The sequence below is a fragment of the Lampris incognitus genome, chromosome 12, assembly GCF_029633865.1.
Source record: "Lampris incognitus isolate fLamInc1 chromosome 12, fLamInc1.hap2, whole genome shotgun sequence".
Classification (NCBI taxonomy): Eukaryota; Metazoa; Chordata; class Actinopteri; order Lampriformes; family Lampridae; genus Lampris; species Lampris incognitus.
In genome coordinates, this window is record NC_079222.1 from 15,130,093 (window position 1) to 15,148,976 (window position 18,884).

Sequence of the window (18,884 nt, forward strand, 5' to 3'; positions counted from 1 at the left end):
TAAAAGCGTCAGCTAAATGACTGTAATGTAATGTAATGTAATGTGTCCCAGGGAAACTAAAAACTTACTGCCTTCCTCTGTTTAAACCACCAACCTAAAAAACAAAAATCAACAAAACAATGACATAGTATTTATGTTTTATGTTAAGATATACTGTAGCGAGTATCATTTTTACTTGCTTAACTAGAGATTAGTCAGCCTTAGTCCATTTGTATAGAAAACACAAGATGCCAGTTGTTTTTTTGCTGGTACCACGTTTCGCAAAGAGACAGGGGAAAAGTGATGGGTAATGCAATTACCCATCTGCTTGTTGGATTATATGCTTTGCATCACACTGCGTTAGGGCTCCTCCCTGGGAACAGGAAGTGCAGACCCCACAGAGGGGAGGAGGGATGAAGGGTGGAGAGCTCGGCGGGGAAGAAAACAAAGAGAAAGGGAGAGCCCTGGTGTCAAACAGAGGATATATGATCCTCCCTGCTACATATAGATTTTCTTGCCCTCTGTCTTCACTGCAGACAGCACAGCAATTTTAAAAGCAACCCGAGAATCAAATCACCCTATCTCGTAAACACAGATCTATTAAGGCCCATCCCAAGTGGGTGGGTTGAGAACAACATTACAGTTCATTATCAAAAACCAATTTGGGATCATAAACCTGATTTTCATCAAGGGGTCAGTCTCAGATAATTTCCCTAGAATGTTTGAGACATTCAGCATATTTGTTTCATGCTGGCCCCTTCCCTATACCCTGCACCACGTCACAATATATACTTTACACATACAAATTCAAGAAATTGTGTATCTATGAAGAATGGGATAGGAAGGATGTAAACGTTATATTGTATTCTATATTGCTTTTCCCCCTGTCATGTTCTAATTAGAAATTTGCCAGTGTTAGCCCCGTTGTCAACTGAATAATAATTTGAGACACTGATACAAATTAGCAGGTGGCTAATCATACTCGGCTGAGCTGGTAAAGGAGAGTGAGAAGCAGACTCTCTTTTGTGCTTCTGGTGGAGTCACCCATGACACTGTAAGAAAAGATAAACTGACAATTTTCAGTAAAAATGTCTTACATCGTTGCAGCTGAAAGTCAAGTCAAGTCAATTTTGTTTGTATAGCCCAATATCACAAATTACAAGTTTGCCTCAAGGGGCTTTACAGCAACACAACATCCTGTCCTTAGACCCTCACGTCTGATAAGGAACAACTCCCTAAAAAAAATAAAAATACAAGTCATGGAGTCCAACATTTTGTTGACATAGACAAAGATGGGGTATGGAGAGATGGTGAAGAAAACAGAGAGCAAATCATCCAGGACTTATTTTATATACACAGTGGAACTGTTTTTTTTTATTCTGATGATCTGTTTTAATGCCTTCATAAAAGAGGCTCCTCAGTCTGATGGCTCAGCCTGTGGTGGGATACGCTTGTCTTGTATTTTCTGTTCAGTCAGAAAGAGAATGCTCTCTGATGCATGGTACATTACCTTGCAAGAGAGAGAGACAGAGATTCACGGAGCCTTTGGGGATATTGCTTATTGATGAAGATGATTGTTATGGTCAAGCAAGCTCCAAAGCCCACTGCTCCCACCCTTATTTCTCTCTGCTCATTTCAAATTCTGTCATTTTTTTGATGGTGAGGACACAGAGAGATGCACAGTAAGTGTGGTAGTGTGGATCATCAGCTATTTTTTTTCCTGCTAATTCCCTTACAGGGACTTTTGTATTTACCCCCTGTTCTCCTCAGATAAATACTGAAAGCCAGTGACCAAAAGGCTTGTTCTGTGAGGAAAGTCAAATTTGGCCAACAAATGTTCCTTTCACATGGCTGGGTTGTTTAATCTACACAAACACTGGGTTGAGTCTGCTGGGTCATTTTATTGGGTTATTTACACAGTGCTGGGTAGTTTTTCTGCGGACCAGCTCATGGGTTAGTGGCTGGGCCATTCTCAGTGACAACTGCAAACCGTCCATCTCCTCTCTACCACTACTACCACGTAGCCACCACCTCGTACCTACCCAGTGGCTGGGTCACTTTAATCCAGCTCCTGGTTTATCTAATGCTACAACTACTACTACTACCACTACCACTACTACTACTACTACTACTACTACTACTTTTGGCTGCTCCTGTTAGGGGTCCTCAAAGCGGATCACTTGTTTCATTCTCTTTCTGTCCTCTACATCTTCTTCTGTCACACCAGCCACCTACATGTCCTTCCTCACCACATCCATAAACCTCCTCCGCCTTCCTGTTTTCCACTTCCCTGGCAGCTCCATGTTCAGCATCCTTCTCCCAGTGTAACCAGCATCTCTCCTTCACACATGTCCAAACCATCTCAATCTTGCCTCTCTTGCTTTGTCTCCAAACCATCTATCCTGAGCTGTCCCACTAATATACACATTCCTAATCCTGTCCTTCTTCATCACTCCCAACGAAGATTGTGGCATCTTCAACTCTGCCACTTCCAGCTCTGCCTCCTGTCTTTTTGTCAGTGCCACTGTCTCAAAACCATACAACATAGCTGGTCTCACTATCATCTTATAAGTATTTTCTTTAACTCTTGCTGGTACCCTTCCATCACAAATCACTCCTGACACTCTTGTCCACCTACTCCACCCTGCCTGCACTCTCTTCTTCACCTCTTTTCCGCATTCCCCATTACTTTGAACTGTTGACCCCAAGTATTTAAACTCATCCACCTTCGCCACCTCTACTCCTTGCATCCTCACCATTCCACTGTCCTTCCTTTCATTAAAGCATATGGATTCCCTCTTGTTCTTACTGACTTTCATTCCTCTTCTCTCCAGTGCATACCTCCACCTCTCCAGGCTCTCCTCAACCTGCTCCCTACTCTCATTACAGATCACAATGTAAAAATCATAGTCCACGGAGACTCCTGCCTGATCTCATCTGTCAACCTGTCCATCACCATTACAAACAAGAAAGTACTCCGAGCTAATGCTTGACATAATCCCTTCTCCGCCTTGAACCCATCCATAAGTCCTAACACAAACCTCACCACTGTCACACTGCCCTCATACATGTACTTCACTACTTTTACATACTTCTCTGCCGCTCCCAACTTCCAGATGCAATACCACACCTCCTCTCTCGGCACCCTGTCACATGCTTTCTCTAAATCCACAAAGACACAATGTAACTCCTTCCGACCTTCTCTGTACTTCTACATCATCTCTTCTTCACATCTCTCACTGCACATCAAGAAGCCCACAACCTCCACCTCTCTGCCTACATAGATGCCCTCACCGCCGCCAAGTCTGCCTATTTTTCCACCATCATTAATGATTCCAACCACAACCCCCGCACCCTCTTCGCCACTGTAAACAACCTCTTCAAGCCCCGTGCCGATGCCCTCTCCAACTCTACTGCTGAACAATGCAAGTCATTTCTCCAATTTTTCGCAGACAAAATCACCACTATCAACAAATCACTGTCCCCTGCGTCTGACTCAGCAGCACCTACTCCGGCCCCTCTTCTCCCCATTCCTCTTGACCTCCATACCCCTACTCCTGATCGCCGCCTCTCCCGGTTTGTTCCAGTTGCCCCTACCACTATCTCTGAACTCATCAGCTCATCAAAATCCACAACTTGCTCCCTTGATCCCCTCCCCACCCCCCTACTGAAGAAATGCCTCCCTGCCCTATGCCCCTACCTCACCAAACTTTTCAATTCCTCACTGTCCCATGGAATTGTCCCCTCTTCCTACAAAACTGCAGCTGTCACCCCAATTCTCAAGAAACCTGGTCTTGATCCATCCTGCCTCAACCACTACTGGCCAATTTCCAATCTCCCCTTCCTCTCTAAAACCCTGGAACGCATTGTCGCCACACAATTCCAAACCTACCTACACTCCAACAACCTACTTGAACCCCTCCAGTCTGATTTTCGCCCACTCCACAGCACTGAAACGGCACTCCTTAAAGTACTTAATGACCTCCTCATCTCTGCTGATACTGGAGCCCTTAACATCCTCATCCTCCTTAACCTGAGTTCAGCCTTCGATACTGTGAGTCACAACATCCTGCTCACCAGATTGTAAGATGTCGGTATTGAAGTCACCGTACTCAGCTAGCTCCAGTCTTACCTCTCCAACAGGTCACACTTCATCTCACTTCACAACCACTCCTCTGTTCCATCCACAGTCACACAAGGTGTTCCCCAAGGTTCTGTACTCAGCCCACTCCTTTTCATCATCTACATCCTCCCTCTTGGTCAGATTCTCCCCCATTTCAACTTGGACTTCCACTGTTATGCTGATGACACCCAGATATACCTCAGCACCAAATCCCCTCACAATCCACCCCTCTCTCACATCGACTCCTGTCTGTCTGCAGTTAAAGTCTGGATGCAGCAAAACCTCCTCAAACTCAACAGTGACAAAACTGAACTCCTCTTCATTGGCTCCAAGTCCACTCTCAGCAAAATCAACAACCTTGCACTCACCATCGATGGCACTACTGTCTTCCTTCCCCCCAGGCACGCAACCTTGGTGTGATCCATGATCCCACCCTCTCCCTGGAGCCACATATCCGCCAAATGGTCAAATTCTCCTTCTACCACCTTCGCAACATCGCAAAAATAAGATCCTCTCTCACACACCCTGCTGCTGAGATACTGATCCATGCCTTCATCTCCTCCTGCCTTGATTACTGCAACTCACCCCTCTATGGCATCAGTGCTATCTCTATCAAGAGACCCCAATTGGTCCAGAACGCATCCGCCCGACTTTTAACTTTCACCAAATCCTGGCACCACATCACCCCAGTCCTAAAAGACCTCCACTGGCTACCCATCTCCAACCGGAAAAATTACAAACTCCTGGTTCTTACCTATAAAGCCCTTCATAAATTGGCTCCCCCATAGCTCACCGATCTCCTCTCCCCCTACCAACCCTCTCGGTCCCTCAGATCTACCTCAGCCTCCCTTCCCTCTATCCCCAGGTCCAACCTCCACGACTTTGGTGACCGAGCCTTCTCTAGAGCAGCTCCCAGGTTCTGGAACTCACTTCCCCAAATCATTAGAGACTCAGAATCCCTCTCACTCTTCTAATCCCATCTTAAGACACACCTTTTCTCCATTGCCTTCTCGTGCCCCCCAAACAGCTCATACACCCCTGGACTGGGGCAGGCTGGAGACTGAGCGCTTGACCTGCATCTGTCATTTATGTGATTTATGATGTTTGTTTTTCTTTCCCTTTATATCTGTCCAAGTCGGAGAGTACTGCTGGCATCGTGTGTGGCTGCCGCTTCTCCCTCTCGTAGCCCCCCTTCCCATTCACCCCTTTATGTCTGTGTTATGTTCATCTGTCGTCTTGTTTCACTCCATTTATTGTAAAGCGACTTTGAGTACTTGAAAAGCGCTATATAAGATTTATTTATTATTATTATTACATAAACATTTTCTCAAAGTGACCGCTTCAGTCTGAAGAGGTCACTTACGTAGTTGAGTGATGAAACATATCTGTCAATAAACGTTGTATCCAGGTGAACTTATTCAACCATCTTTGATTTTCTTACCTGGATTATTGAGCATGCATAAAGACATTTTCTCAAAGCAAACATTGCATCTGTAGTGCTTTTTCATGGCATGAAACCACATTGCTGCTCGCCAATCATTACCTGTCCTCCTAACCTAGCTCCTACTACTCTTTCCCATATCTTCATATATAGGCGGCATACTGGTACAGTGGTAAGTGCAGTCGCTTCACAGCAAGAAGGCCCTGGGTTTGAGACCTGGGGTAGTCCAACCTTGGGGGTCATCCTGGGTCGTCCTCTGTGTGGAGTTTGCATGTTCTCCCCGTGTCTGCGTGGGTTTCCTCCCACAGTCCAAAGACATGTAGGTAGGACGAATCGGCCATACTAAATTGTCCCTAAGTATAAATGTGTGTGAGTTTGTGTGTGTGTGTGTGTGTGTGTGTGTGTATGTCGGCCCTGTGTGATGGCCTGGCGGCCTGTCCAGGGTGTCTCCCCGCCTGCTGCCCAATGACTGCTGGGATAGGCTCCAGCATCTCCGCGACCCTGAGAGCAGGATAAGTGGTTCGGATAATGGATGGATGGCTGGATGGTCTTTTCAACTCGTCTTCAGCAGAAGTCATCGAAGCTCACTACACAGTAAATTCCCCAACGTAAATCATATGCAGTATCAAATACATGGACTTTCAGAGTTATACAACAAAAGCTTGTGGATACCCCCAGCGTTGGGGAATCTTTTCCGTATTTAGAAGATGTATTCTGGAAAGCCCCGCCCATCCCCTTCTTCTTTCAAACCGACCAGAATTTTCCCATTACCATTTTTTTCACATCTGAAGACTTCACAATTAACCAAGACTTGCGGTTGAGAGGTTTCTCGTAAACAGATTTTCATTGGTTCTTTTTAAATCTAACCAACATCCATTTATTTTTAACATTGTGATCGTGTCAAAATATAGACCCCCCCCCCCCAAAAAAAACCCACACTTGAAATAAGGATGGCTATCAGGATTTATGTAAAAGCACAAGATTAAAACTAGAACGACCAAGACGGTCATTATGACCGTTTTGGATTTTCAAAGTTTAATACTTTTGTGGGGGGAAAAAGATACAGACCTGCTGCTCTCTAAATGCTCCTAAAATTGCATTTATTTGAATTAAAATGAGCTTTAGATCAATTGCGCAAAAAAAAGTTATGATAAGATCTCCCTAAAACAACCATGGGCGATAAAAAGGACCGCCGGTTTTTCTGTCAAGATATATACCCAATTGAGATATCAATGCATTACATATGTTAGTATGTCTGTTAGGAAACGACTGACACAAAAATTACCATTTTAACAACTATAATACTATTTTTAAACAGTTTAATCTTGAGAGAGACATGGTCGAACTTGAATAGCAAAATTGAAAAAGTGAAAACATTACAACAGAGGTCGTTTTAGGTAGGAGTGAAATCCCTGTCGTTGTACTGTTAAGGTCAAATCAAAAACAAGAAATAGTTTTCCTCCAGAGAACCAACTCCGCATAAATGGAGTGCCTAAATTGAAACTGCTAAAGGTCTGACATATCTCTGGGGTAGAAGTGCATTGACACTCGGTATTTCTCCCTTCAACGTTGTCAGCTGATTGGAGGGCAGTCTCATAATGTAGGAGCCAATTCAGTATTGCCAGCACTGAATGAAGCACTTTCACTTCCATGCGGAGTGACAGCCCTCTGGGAGGCAGTACCAGGGTTAATGGCTATACCTCCATAATGAGAATCCGCTATATGAAATATGTATTGAATCAGCCAGGCAACCAGACAGCTACTTCAGGATCACATCCCCAGAGACTAGACACACTCTCGCTTTTGATAATCACAAGACTGCGAAGCATTTACTTCCCCACACCCTCCTGTCATCACCACCTCAACTCCAAAGGGAACGTGTTCCTGGAAATTCTCATTGTGGTATTATTTCTGGTACCCCTAAATGTGACAAAATACCGAACACAGCTTATCTCAACTATATTCCTGCAGTGTATGTTTATTTGTACCTTTAATGAAATGAGATGTCAAAGCCAAGAGATGTAAAGAGTATTTGAGAGGTTAGCTTAGCCAAGCATGAGGTGTTGAGTATTGAGTAGTCACCGTAGCATGAGTAGCAGCCCTACGTTTCAGCAATGTGTTCATTGTCTGAGGCCAGATGATAACCGTTTTGCAGTATGCGAATTGCGTATCATAGTCTTAGTTTTTAGCTCGACTGGAAACATAGACGTTCATGTGCTGTTATTCCTGTGATGAACAGTTGTATATTTAACTTCTGACAGTTTTATTAAGTTGTTTCCTGTTTTATATGTGTCAAAAACCCCACTGAAAATATAGGATATCTACTGCAGTAACACTAAAGTTAGATTTTTATTTATTGATTTAACCAAATACAGAATCTCTTGATTAACTCTACAGCTACAGGGTATATTATTATTATTATTATTATTATCATTGTAAATTCATGTTTTACATCTTGTGGAGCCAGGTCCAAACTATGGACCTGAGGCACTATAGGGCAGATATTACTTGATTGACAGTACTCATCGTAATATGTGAGCTGTTCCAAGTAGGGCGATCTTCTTGACTGCATGGATGTTGATGTTTCCTGGGATATGGTTGGTGAACTTTTCCTTTACCTTCTTTATGAGTCCTAGAGCTCCGATTACCACTGGTGTTGTTTCGGTCTTCATACCCCACATCCTGTTGATTTCAATCTCCAGGTCTTTGTACTTGGTCAGCTTCTCTGTGACTCTCACTGAGGTTTTTGGGTTTTTTTTCGGATGGTATTGCCATGTCAATAAGCATGCACCTCTTTCCCTTCCTTGGCTTTTATCTCTCTGTCAGTGTGGATGGGCATGTCCCAGAGGATGGTGACATCATTGTTCTCAGTGACCATTTTTGGCTGATGTTCGTACCCCTTCTCAGTTGTCTTGATCTTGTAACTCCTGCAGATCTTCCAGTGCAAGTATGCTGCTGCCTTGTTGTGCCTGTATATGTACTCGGTCTTTGCCAGTCCCAGGCAGCCTGAGACAATGTGGTCGATGGTTTCTTCGTACATTCCACAGATTCTGCATTTTGGGTCTGTTCCATCTTTGATGATGCGATGGTGATAGGATCTGGTTGCCAGGCTCTGGTCTTGTGCAGTGATTATCAGGCCCTCTGTCTCTGCTTTCAGTCTGATGATCCTCAGCCACTGGTGTGTCTTTTGCTGGTCCACATCTGTGTCTCTCATTCTTTTTGGGTACTTCCGGTGCATTGCTTTGTCCTCCCAGGATTTTTGCAGTTGCTGCTGGCCATGGTGTTTTGCCTTCTGCTTCACTCATTTGGCGTAGATGGTAGTTGCATCATTTTGTTGGTGGGGTTTCTGGGACATCAAGCACTTTCTTGAATTGCACAGCTTCTTTATTGATGGAGTAGATCTGATGTTTTACTATTTGGAGGAGTGAGTCATCTGTTTTTTCAGGTATGCGTCCAGCCCGATAGTGGTAGTCTTGAATATCAGTTCGAGTTGGACTAGGCCTCATCCTCCTGAAGCTCTTGGTAGGTACAGCCTGTCGACGTCTGCTTTCGGGTGGTGCATCTTCTCCATGGTCAGCATCTTTCTTGTCTTGTCTCTTGATGTCGTTCACTTTCCAGCTGATGTTGAAGCTGTACGTCACTACAGGTATCACTAGGATGTTGACAGCTTCAATTCTGTTAGCCGCATTGAGTTCGCTCTTCAGTACCATACGCACTCTCCTGTGGTACTCTTTCCAGATCTTCTCCTTCATGGTTGAGTTTTGTATGCCGTCTCCTTCGTTCACTCCTAGGTACTTGAATGTGCCATCTTGTTCTAACTCTTTGTATGTGCCATCTTGGTCTATTATTATTATTATCATTGTTATTATTATTATTAATGCCATTATCATTGCTCTCAATGGTACCATTTTAAAAGCCATCGGTACTTTTCATAAACAAAATTATGTCTCAGTAGCCACAAATGGAGTCATAGTCATGTGAATTAATGCAAGAAGAATAAAACAAATGATGTAGTTTAATTGATAAGCTGTATGATAATTATACATCATCCACACTCCCCAAAAAGTGTCACATCACTCACATAGATTGACTGAATAATCAGATGGGTTAGAAAAAAGGTTGAGTGAGGAGCAATATAATATTGAAATAGGTAATGATACTGCTGTAGCAGATAAAGGTTTGTTCAGGCCTTGTTATCCTTCAAGCACTATTCATTTCCCTTTCATACCTCGCAATGATTTACTATATGTCCTGTTGTCATGGTTAAACAGTGTTTTCAAGTCTGCCAAGTTTGTTGTTTGGTTATTTTATTTTATTTTATTTTATTTTTTGTCAAGAATAGCATGATGAAGCCTAATCTACTCAAAAACATAGATTGGGCATCTTGTAGTATATCAATAAATAAAAAGTGTGTGTCAAGGATGATATAAAGGAGAAGGCATATGTTATCCAAAGGAGTTGAATCAAGTGCAACCGGACTTGGTATATATCCGTGAAGACGTTTCGCCTCTCATCCACATATGAATGAGAACATTCACAGATGAGAAGGCATATGGTATCCGGTTGTTAGACATGCAAGAGTGACCTGACAAGACAGTAACAAAATCACAGCTTTTTTTCTACACATCAGGCTGGATTCACCTGCTTATGCCTATGCATCGTATCTCTATGTTTCAGGGAGACAGTTCCCACTGTGAAGGCTTTTGACCGAATGGTTTACAAAGATTACAAAGATTGTGTATGGATATTTAGTTGATAATAACTTAAGATTTACTGGACTCTCAAACCAGTAAATTAAGGTACAGGCACAACACATTAGAGAAAAAATGTAGTCCATTCCAGTCCATATAATGTTGCTATTTAATGAGCATTAATTTCTCCAATGATTAAGATTTTTGTTATTTAATTCTGTGTGTGTTTTTTTTTTGTTTTTTTTTTACAGGGCAGAGGATTCTTCACCACAAAAGCAATGTCTTGGAGACGGTGGTGCTTATCAACCCCTCAGATGAAGCAGTCAGCACTGAGGTGAGATCATTTCAATTCAGAAATTATGTTGAATTCTCTCTTCCATGTGACCTTGTATCCCCTCTTCCTTCGCCCTCTCAAGAGTAGACACAAATACATATGTGTAACACAATTTACTCTTTGCTGTCTTTTAGGTGGATTACAAAAAAAATAATAATAATAAGCAAGCTTAGCAGACCAGCCTAATGTCTTTTCCGGAGCTAAGTTGCAACAACATAAAATCTTTTCTGTGTTGACGAATCCTTGTAATGCTGTGTATTGTTACGGTACAATTTATATTTTTGTAGCAATTTTAAGCTAAAAGAAAGAGATGAGAAATGAGAAATCACACCAACACCAAACATCTTTTGTGTTCACTTTGGCCAACACCCCCCTGCCCCCCCCCCCCAGCTGTCTGCAGTCATAGTGTGCATTAATTACATCTCACAGCACTGCAGGTTTGACCTGGCCAGCAGCCTGGAACAGCTGATGTCACTGAAATGAAGGAGAAAAAAAGATCGTTCCAGCAATAGCCAGAAGATGGAAGAGCAATAACAAGAGAGGTTGAAAGGAAAGAAAGAAATAAGGAAAGAAGGGTGGATAGAGGAAGATCCTTTCAACTATGTATCCAATGGACATGATGGAACCTATTTTATATCTGATAAAGCTGATTATTTAACTGATGCGGATGGTTGCTGTAGTAACAACATCTGTGTAATATGGTTACTAATGATACATCATTAGTTACCATATTACCTCCTCTTCAACAGGCTATTGCAACATGCCATTTTTAGATATTGATTTTTTTTCTACACCCGAGCCCGGAGAAGTGGCTGATAATGAGATGAGATTTTTTTTTTCGCTTGGATTTTCCCCCATTTTCCCCCCCAATTGTACTTGCCAATTACCCCACTCTTCCATCCCAGTTGCTGCTCCACCCCCTCTGCCAATCATTGGAGGGCTGCAGACTGTCACATGCCTCCTCCGATACATGTGGGGTCGCCAGCCACTTCTTTTCACCTGACAGTGAGGAGTTTTGCCAGGTTGACATAGCGCATAGGAGGATCACGCCATTCCCCCCAGTTCCCCCTCCCCCCTGAACAGGCGCCCCAACCGACCAGAGGAGGCGCTAGTGCCACAACCAAGACCCATACCCACATCCGGCTTCCCACCCACAGCCACAGCCAATTGTATCTGTAGGGACACCCAACCAAGCCAGAGGAAACACAGGGATTCGAACTGGCGATCCCCATGTTGGTAGGCAACGGAATAGACTGCTATGCTACCCGGACGCCCTGATATTTTTTTTTTTTTAAATAAAATCAGCTATTTCCCAGTGTCTGAGTTTGTTTCTTCTCTTGCTGTACCTCAAGGGGAAATATATTGGGCACTAAAATATAAAATGTGTTGTCTTTTCTTTTAATTCCAGGTCCGTTTGATGATCTCAGACACTGCCAGACACAAGCTTATAGTACTCTCAGGACAATGCATTGAAAACACTGGCGAGCTTATTCTTCAGTCTGGATCTTTCTCCTTCTTCAATTTCATCGACATATTTACTGACCAAGAGGTGAGACCTTTTCCAGTTTCTAGAGAGGAAGCAAAATCTTGCACTCAACATGTGACTTAATATGCTCATAAAATTAATCATAGTCAAACAAATGTCAACAAATGTTATTTATTTTATGTGTATTACATAGATAAATAGCAAACCACCTAATTTATTTTTTTTAATGTCTAGATTGGTGAATTGCTCAGCACCATTCATCCTGAAAACAAAGCCAACCTTACCCTCTCCTGCCCTGAACAAGGTGACTGGAAAAACTCTAACCTGGACAAACACAACCTACAAGATTTCATCAACATGAAACTGAATTCTGCTCTTATACTTCCTGAAATGGAGGGCCTCTCAGAGTTCACAGAATACCTTTCTGAGTCAGTTGAGATCCCAACTCCATTTGACATGTTAGAGCCACCCACATCAGGGGGTTTTTTGAAACTCTCCAAGCCATGCTGTTACATCTTCCCTGGTGGTCGTGGTGACTCTGCTCTCTTTGCTGTCAATGGGTTCAACATGCTCATTAATGGTGGCTCTGACAGGAAGTCGTGCTTCTGGAAGCTGGTGAGACACCTGGACAGGGTGGACTCAATCCTCCTGACTCACATTGGTGATGACAACATGCCAGGCATCAACAGCATGCTGCAGAGGAAGATCGCAGAGCTGGAAGAGGAGCAGTCACAAGGTTCCACATCTAACAGCGACTGGGTGAAAAACATGATATCACCAGACATTGGTGTCGTGTTCATGAACCTTCCTGAAAACCTGGGGAACCCTGAACCTAATTACAGAGTGCGAAGGAACCTTGAGGAGGCAATATTAACTCAGCAATTCCTTACCAAACTGAATTTGAAAATAGAGTCTTTACACCGGCCTGTTGGAAACACGATAGAGCCAATCATACTTTTTCAGAAAATGGGTGTGGGTAAGCTTGAGATGTATGTGCTTAACCCATCCCAAAACAGCAAGGAGCTGCAGCACTTTATAAAGCAGTGGACAGGTAGTGAGAAAGACAAAGCCTCTATTCTGTTGCCAAATGGTGACGAATCAGAATTCCCTATTTCCTACTTAACTTCCATCTCTGCACTGATTGTGTGGCATCCTGCAAACCCCTCAGAAAAAATAATACGTGTTCTCTTTACCGGCAATGCCACTCAGCATCACATCCTTGAAGGTTTAGAAAAACTGAAGAACTTGGACTTCTTAAAGCAGCCAATAGTCACGCAGAAAGAAATGTCTCCTAATGTGGCACCAGTGCTAAAGCAGGCTAAGATGAAACACCGAACAGACAGCAAGGAGAGCCTCAGATCTACCCCCAAGCCATCACCAAGTAAGACTGTCAGAAAGGAATCAAAGGAGGAAGCCCCTGAAAAGGCAAAGAAAGATGCAGAATCAAATAAAGAAAAAATGCAAAAGGTAGAAAAAAAAGAAAAGGCCCCTGTGAAAAAAGAAAAGATCAAGGCACCTGTCAACATTAAAGTGGATCATACATCCCAAAATGAAACTCCAGAAAAAAAGAAGACTGAAATGAAACCTAAGGTGCAAAAGGAAAAGATTAAGAGAGAACCCAAAAGTCCTCTGGAAAAGAAAATCGATGAAAAAGAGGCAAAAAAAGATGTAGTGAAGAGAGATGAGAAGCCTACACTTAAAAGGGAAAGCAAAAGGGAAGAGAAAGTCAAGAAGGAGGAAATAAAGAAAGATGTAAAAATGGATTTCAGGAGGGACTCCCCCATGAAGGAGAAGAAGGAAGAGAAGAAAAAGCAAAAGAAAGAGGAATCCAAGAAAGATTTAAAAAGACCTTCTAAAGACATAGAAAAGGTAACGGCTGCAGGAGAGGAAAAGAAGGCAGCACCAAAACTAAAGCCCTTAAAAAAACTTGCTGCCTCAAAAAAAGATGCTGGAAGCCCCTCCAGCATAAAAGAGAAGGGGAAACCAAAGGTACCAAAGAAGGAGACAAAGGTGGATGATGCCAAAAATATAACCCAAAAAGTGATTGGTGTTGTAGAGGCTCCAGAGTCAGAGATATTCTCTGAACCTGAGATATTGATGGTCACACCAGAAAACCTCAGCAAGGATCTTGAGGAGATGAAATCTGATGGGTCAAGGGAGGATGCTGAAACTGTACAGCAAACCAGAGAGGAAGAGTCTAGGAAGATCCAATCTGAAGAAATAATGCTGCCCGAAGAGGAGACAGCAGAGTATGTGGATGAGGGTATAACAACCACAGAAGCCGAGGGAGACAATGAGGATACTCCAGATGAAACAGATCTTAAGGGAAAACTGAATGGTAGTGGAAGTGAGAAGTTTGAAGATAAGGGCATTGGATTGGAGGAGGCATCTGAGGGAGGGGATTATGAAGAGAAAGGAGAGACAGAGGAGGATCATGAGCCACAGAAAATGGAATCAATTCAATATAAACCTACTTACAGTCAGGATGAGGAAGAACAACACAGTCGTCATGAGGTCAAGCCTGAGCATAAGGCTGAGGAAGAAGTTGAGGATATTGATGTTGAGCCGAATAAACCTGCACAGGGTCTGTATGTAAATGAAAGAGAGATGGAGAAAAAGTGTCTTTCTGTATCAGCCTCACCCAAGGTGTCCTCACCTGTTTCTCCACCTGCATCTATTCATGATGAAATGTTGCCAGTTTGCTTTGAAAGTGAAACTACCTCAGATGATGAGAACAGAGATGAGCCCCCTGAGGAGTACACTGTTACCTCTGGCCACACTCAGTCTACACTAGAGATCTCCAGTGTGCCAACCCCAATGGATGAGATGATGACACCTAGAGACATTACAAGTGATGAAACTACCAATGATGAGACTGACTCTCCTTCTCAGGACTTTGGTAGATTTGGAACATCCACATCTAGGGAGTTTGATAGGAAGAAGCTTTCTCCACTTCATGATGGCCCAGAATCACACAGCTCAAAGAGTAATGCCACAGAGGGCAGGGACTACCATCCCTCTGCTTCCACAATATCTCCCCCCTCATCAATGGAGGAGGATAAATTCTGTCGGGAATTGACTGAGGAGAGTGTGGAAGGTTTTGCTTCAGCTCAGGAGACATGTAAGAAGTATGACCTTGACTCAACTGGCCTCAGCTCTACTTCCACAACATTACCTATTGTACGTTCTCCCTCAGTGGACCACAAGGAGGATTTTCAATCTCCATCACTTTTTACTGCACCAATAGAACTGTGTACAACACTGACAGGGTCACCTAGGGGTGCACTTGAATCCTTCAACAGTCCAGAAGACAAAACACTAGAGGGGACCACTTCACCTCATTCCTCTGGTCACACACCTTACTATCAGTCTCCAGTGGATGACAAATCTGGAGCTATGCCATCTGCGTCAGAAGAAAAAGCCCAGGGTCCCATAATTGTTGAGGTCATTAGTGATAAAGAGGACTCTTCCAACAGGGTCAGCCCAGAACCTGAAGATGACCACTCCTTCCCTGTAGAGAAAATGTCTCCTCTCAAAAGTCCAACTCCAGTTGAAGCTGATTCCCCAACAAAGAGGGAGAAATCACCATTTGATGTGGATAATAAGAAAAATGGAGAAAATAACCATGCTGTCTTACCTTCAGCATCATTACCAAAGCATGAATCAGACACAAATCTTTTTACTGCTTTCAAAGAAGAGAGTAAAATGTCAATATCAGAAGGCACCACATCAGATAAATCTGGCACACCACTGGAGGAAGTTGTGGCAGAGGACACATTTTCTCATTTAGCTTCAGTATCCACTGCCTCCCTGGCAACTAGCTCCTTCCCAGAGCCTACTACTGACTCCCCTTCACTTCATGCCGAGGTCGGTTCTCCCCACTCAACAGAGGTGGATGACTCCCTGTCAGTCTCTGTGGTGCAGACTCCAACTACTTTCCAAGAAGTGGAGGGTTCCCCATCTAAGGAGGACAGTCCCAGACCCATGTCAATTTCCCCAGACATCTCACCAAAGGCCAAAACCAGGACTCAGACACAAGACGCAAAATCCCCAGGGCAGTCTACAATGTCAGTAGAGTTTGACCAAGAGTCCCCTGACCACTCTTTAGCTCTCGACTTTAGTAAGCAATCTCCAGAGCATCCATTTGTAGGAGGCAGCCTACGTGCCACAGAGAATGGCCCAACTGAGGTGGATTACAGCCCCACAGATGGAACTGATGTAAGACCAACTGGCCAACATAGTTCTACAATAGAGAAACCTATGTTTTTCAAAGAGATCGATGCAGTTTGTGCCACCTCTGCTTCCCCATCAGATGCATCTCAGTCCACTCCCTCGGTTACCACACCCTGCCAAATGACAGAGATCTCACCAGGTATGACCCAACAAACAGATAAATCTCCAGTCACCCCAAAGTCAGTATCTCTCACCCACTCTCCTCTTTCCAACGATTTATCACCTGTGTTAGGAGGTCCCCATGCTAAAGATGACTCCAGCTCAATCTTACCATCTGTGGAAGGGATTTTAAATAAATCTGACATGCAGAAGAAATATGACAAGTCACCCTCACCTCCCAAAAGTACCTCCCCATCACCTCCTTTTTCCCCTTCAAACATAGAGGGACATTCCCCAGCAAGGGAGACTAATCCATTCAAATGTGAGGATTCTACATTTCAGTCCAAATCCTTCGTCAGCCCCAAGGTCCCTTCTCCATCCTATCTGCCTTTCACTTCCAATATGTCTAATGACAAGTTTACTGCTGGCGTTCTGGACCCAGACTCCACAAAGAAGAGCCCCTCTTCTCAGTCAAAGACAGATGTGGACCTCTGTCTAGTCAACTCATGTGAGTTCCGTCATCCTAAAACAGAACTATCCCCATCTTTCATTAACCCCAGCCCTCTAGAGTACTTCATGAATGTGGAAGACCCCATAGATGAAGAAAAACCTCTGACCAAGTCAGGAGGAGGACCCCCACCCCCAGGAGGTAAGCTTCACACCAAGCAGTGTGAGGAGACCCCGCCCACCTCCATCAGTGAGTCTGCCCCCTCCCAGACTGACTCTGATGTTCCTCCAGGTACCGAGGAGTGCCCCTCCATCACAGCAGATGCTAACATTGACTCTGAAGATGACTCTGAGACTCTGCCTACTGACAGAACCCTGACCTACAGGCATGCAGATCCTCCTCCAATGGCACTGAGGGACTCTGCTCCATCTTCAGCCCACCCTGATGTCTGTATGGTGGACCCAGAGGTTTTCAAGGCTGAGAAAAACAACCAAGATGTTAAAAAAGATGGAGGAGAAAAACAAAAGAAGAAACTGACCAAAAAGTCCTCCTCGCCAGCCAAAAAGAGTGCGCTATCAAAAGTTGGGGATTCAAACACTGCGTCTCCAAAGAAGAGTGTGGGAGAAGGAAAAGATGTCAAAAATGCAACCAATACCTCTGCATCCAGAGGTGTGAAAAGTGCCACATCAGGCAAGTACAGCATTCAATACATTTTTATGTTTTATGCTCAGTGTGGCATTTTGCTGCAGCATATAACCTCGTGGTATTTTTTCTGAAAATGACCACACACACATCTTCCCATGTCACAGGCCCAGGCAGTGGCAAGACATCAGGTGGGGTGCCAGTACCCAGTTGTCCTCCCATGTACATGGACATGGTTTACATCCCCAATCACTGCAGTGCCAAGAACGTGGATGCCGAATTCTTCAAGCGGGTGCGGTCTTCCTACTATGTGGTCAGTGGCAATGATCAGACAATTCAGGAGCCAAGCAAGACGGTCTTAGATGGTCTTTTGGAAGGAAAGGCCCAGTGGGGAAACAATATGCAGGTAGGACTGAAGATCTATAAGACTGTTATATATCTGAATATATGTCATTACTGTGTTTGCATTTTAAGCTTCACACTCAAACTCTGGAATCATTTTCTCATTTTACTCCTAATGTAATAATGCTATGAAGCCAAAAAAAAAAGTTGTTGAGCTCATTGTATGTGATATATTTCATGATATGATGTGATATGTGATACAATATATTTATTATGAAAGGATTGGATTGTATCAGATAAGGTAGAATATGATAGGATAGGATACAATGATAAAGTAGTGTTGAATTGACATATATTAGAAAGATATTCTCTTCTTTCGTGATGTCAGGTTACGCTGATTCCAACCCATGATTCTGACGTGATGAGAGAGTGGTATCAGGAGACCCTCGACAAGCAACAAGAGCTTAACATCATGGTCCTGGCCAGCAGCAGCACCATCGTCATGCAGGACGAGTCCTTCCCAGCTTGTAAGATAGAACTGTAGGTCTGTCTGTCACATCTAGTGACTGGATGATAATGAGGAGGACCATTGTTTGTAGTAGAAAACACGATCCACATAGAATAAAACTGGAAGGATGTATGATTTAGTCATATACTAAATGATACGCTTTTTGACCTAAACTAACCACTGTAAGAACTGCAAACACTACTGCATTTTAGTTTGAGGGGGAAAAAAATCAGATAACTTAATAGAAGTGGTCTGGTTCTCTTTATTTAAAAGGATTGTAATGAGTAGGGGGGGGGTGAAAACCAAAATGCTACCCTAATCATGATTGTCCAATGATGCTAGTGTAACAGTGTACGACCACAGATGTGTAACGGGGGCGGCAGTGGGATCAAACCTGGGTTCCCCGCACCACGGGCGACTGCACTAACCAGTCAACTAAAGGGTCCGACCCGATAGCCAAGGGCTAGCAAGTCTGGTTATCTATGGTCGTACACCTTTACCCTAGCTCTGGTCCAGTTAATGTAATAATTTATTAGTTTATTAAATTTTTTGTATCCT

General features: G+C 43.5%; 1 protein-coding gene across 1 annotated transcript in view; it reads left to right on the forward strand.

Moving 5' to 3' along the window:
- Window positions 1-18,362, forward strand: part of map1b (microtubule-associated protein 1B) — a 34,893-nt gene extending 16,531 nt beyond the window's left edge. Inside the window, exons 3-7 of the mRNA XM_056291030.1 lie at window positions 10,486-10,568; window positions 11,977-12,117; window positions 12,289-17,524; window positions 17,644-17,882; window positions 18,207-18,362. Of these exons, the coding sequence (XP_056147005.1) occupies window positions 10,486-10,568; window positions 11,977-12,117; window positions 12,289-17,524; window positions 17,644-17,882; window positions 18,207-18,362 (5,855 nt within the window). The remainder of the gene's footprint in view (window positions 1-10,485; window positions 10,569-11,976; window positions 12,118-12,288; window positions 17,525-17,643; window positions 17,883-18,206) is intronic.
- The last annotated feature ends 522 nt before the right edge of the window (window positions 18,363-18,884 follow it).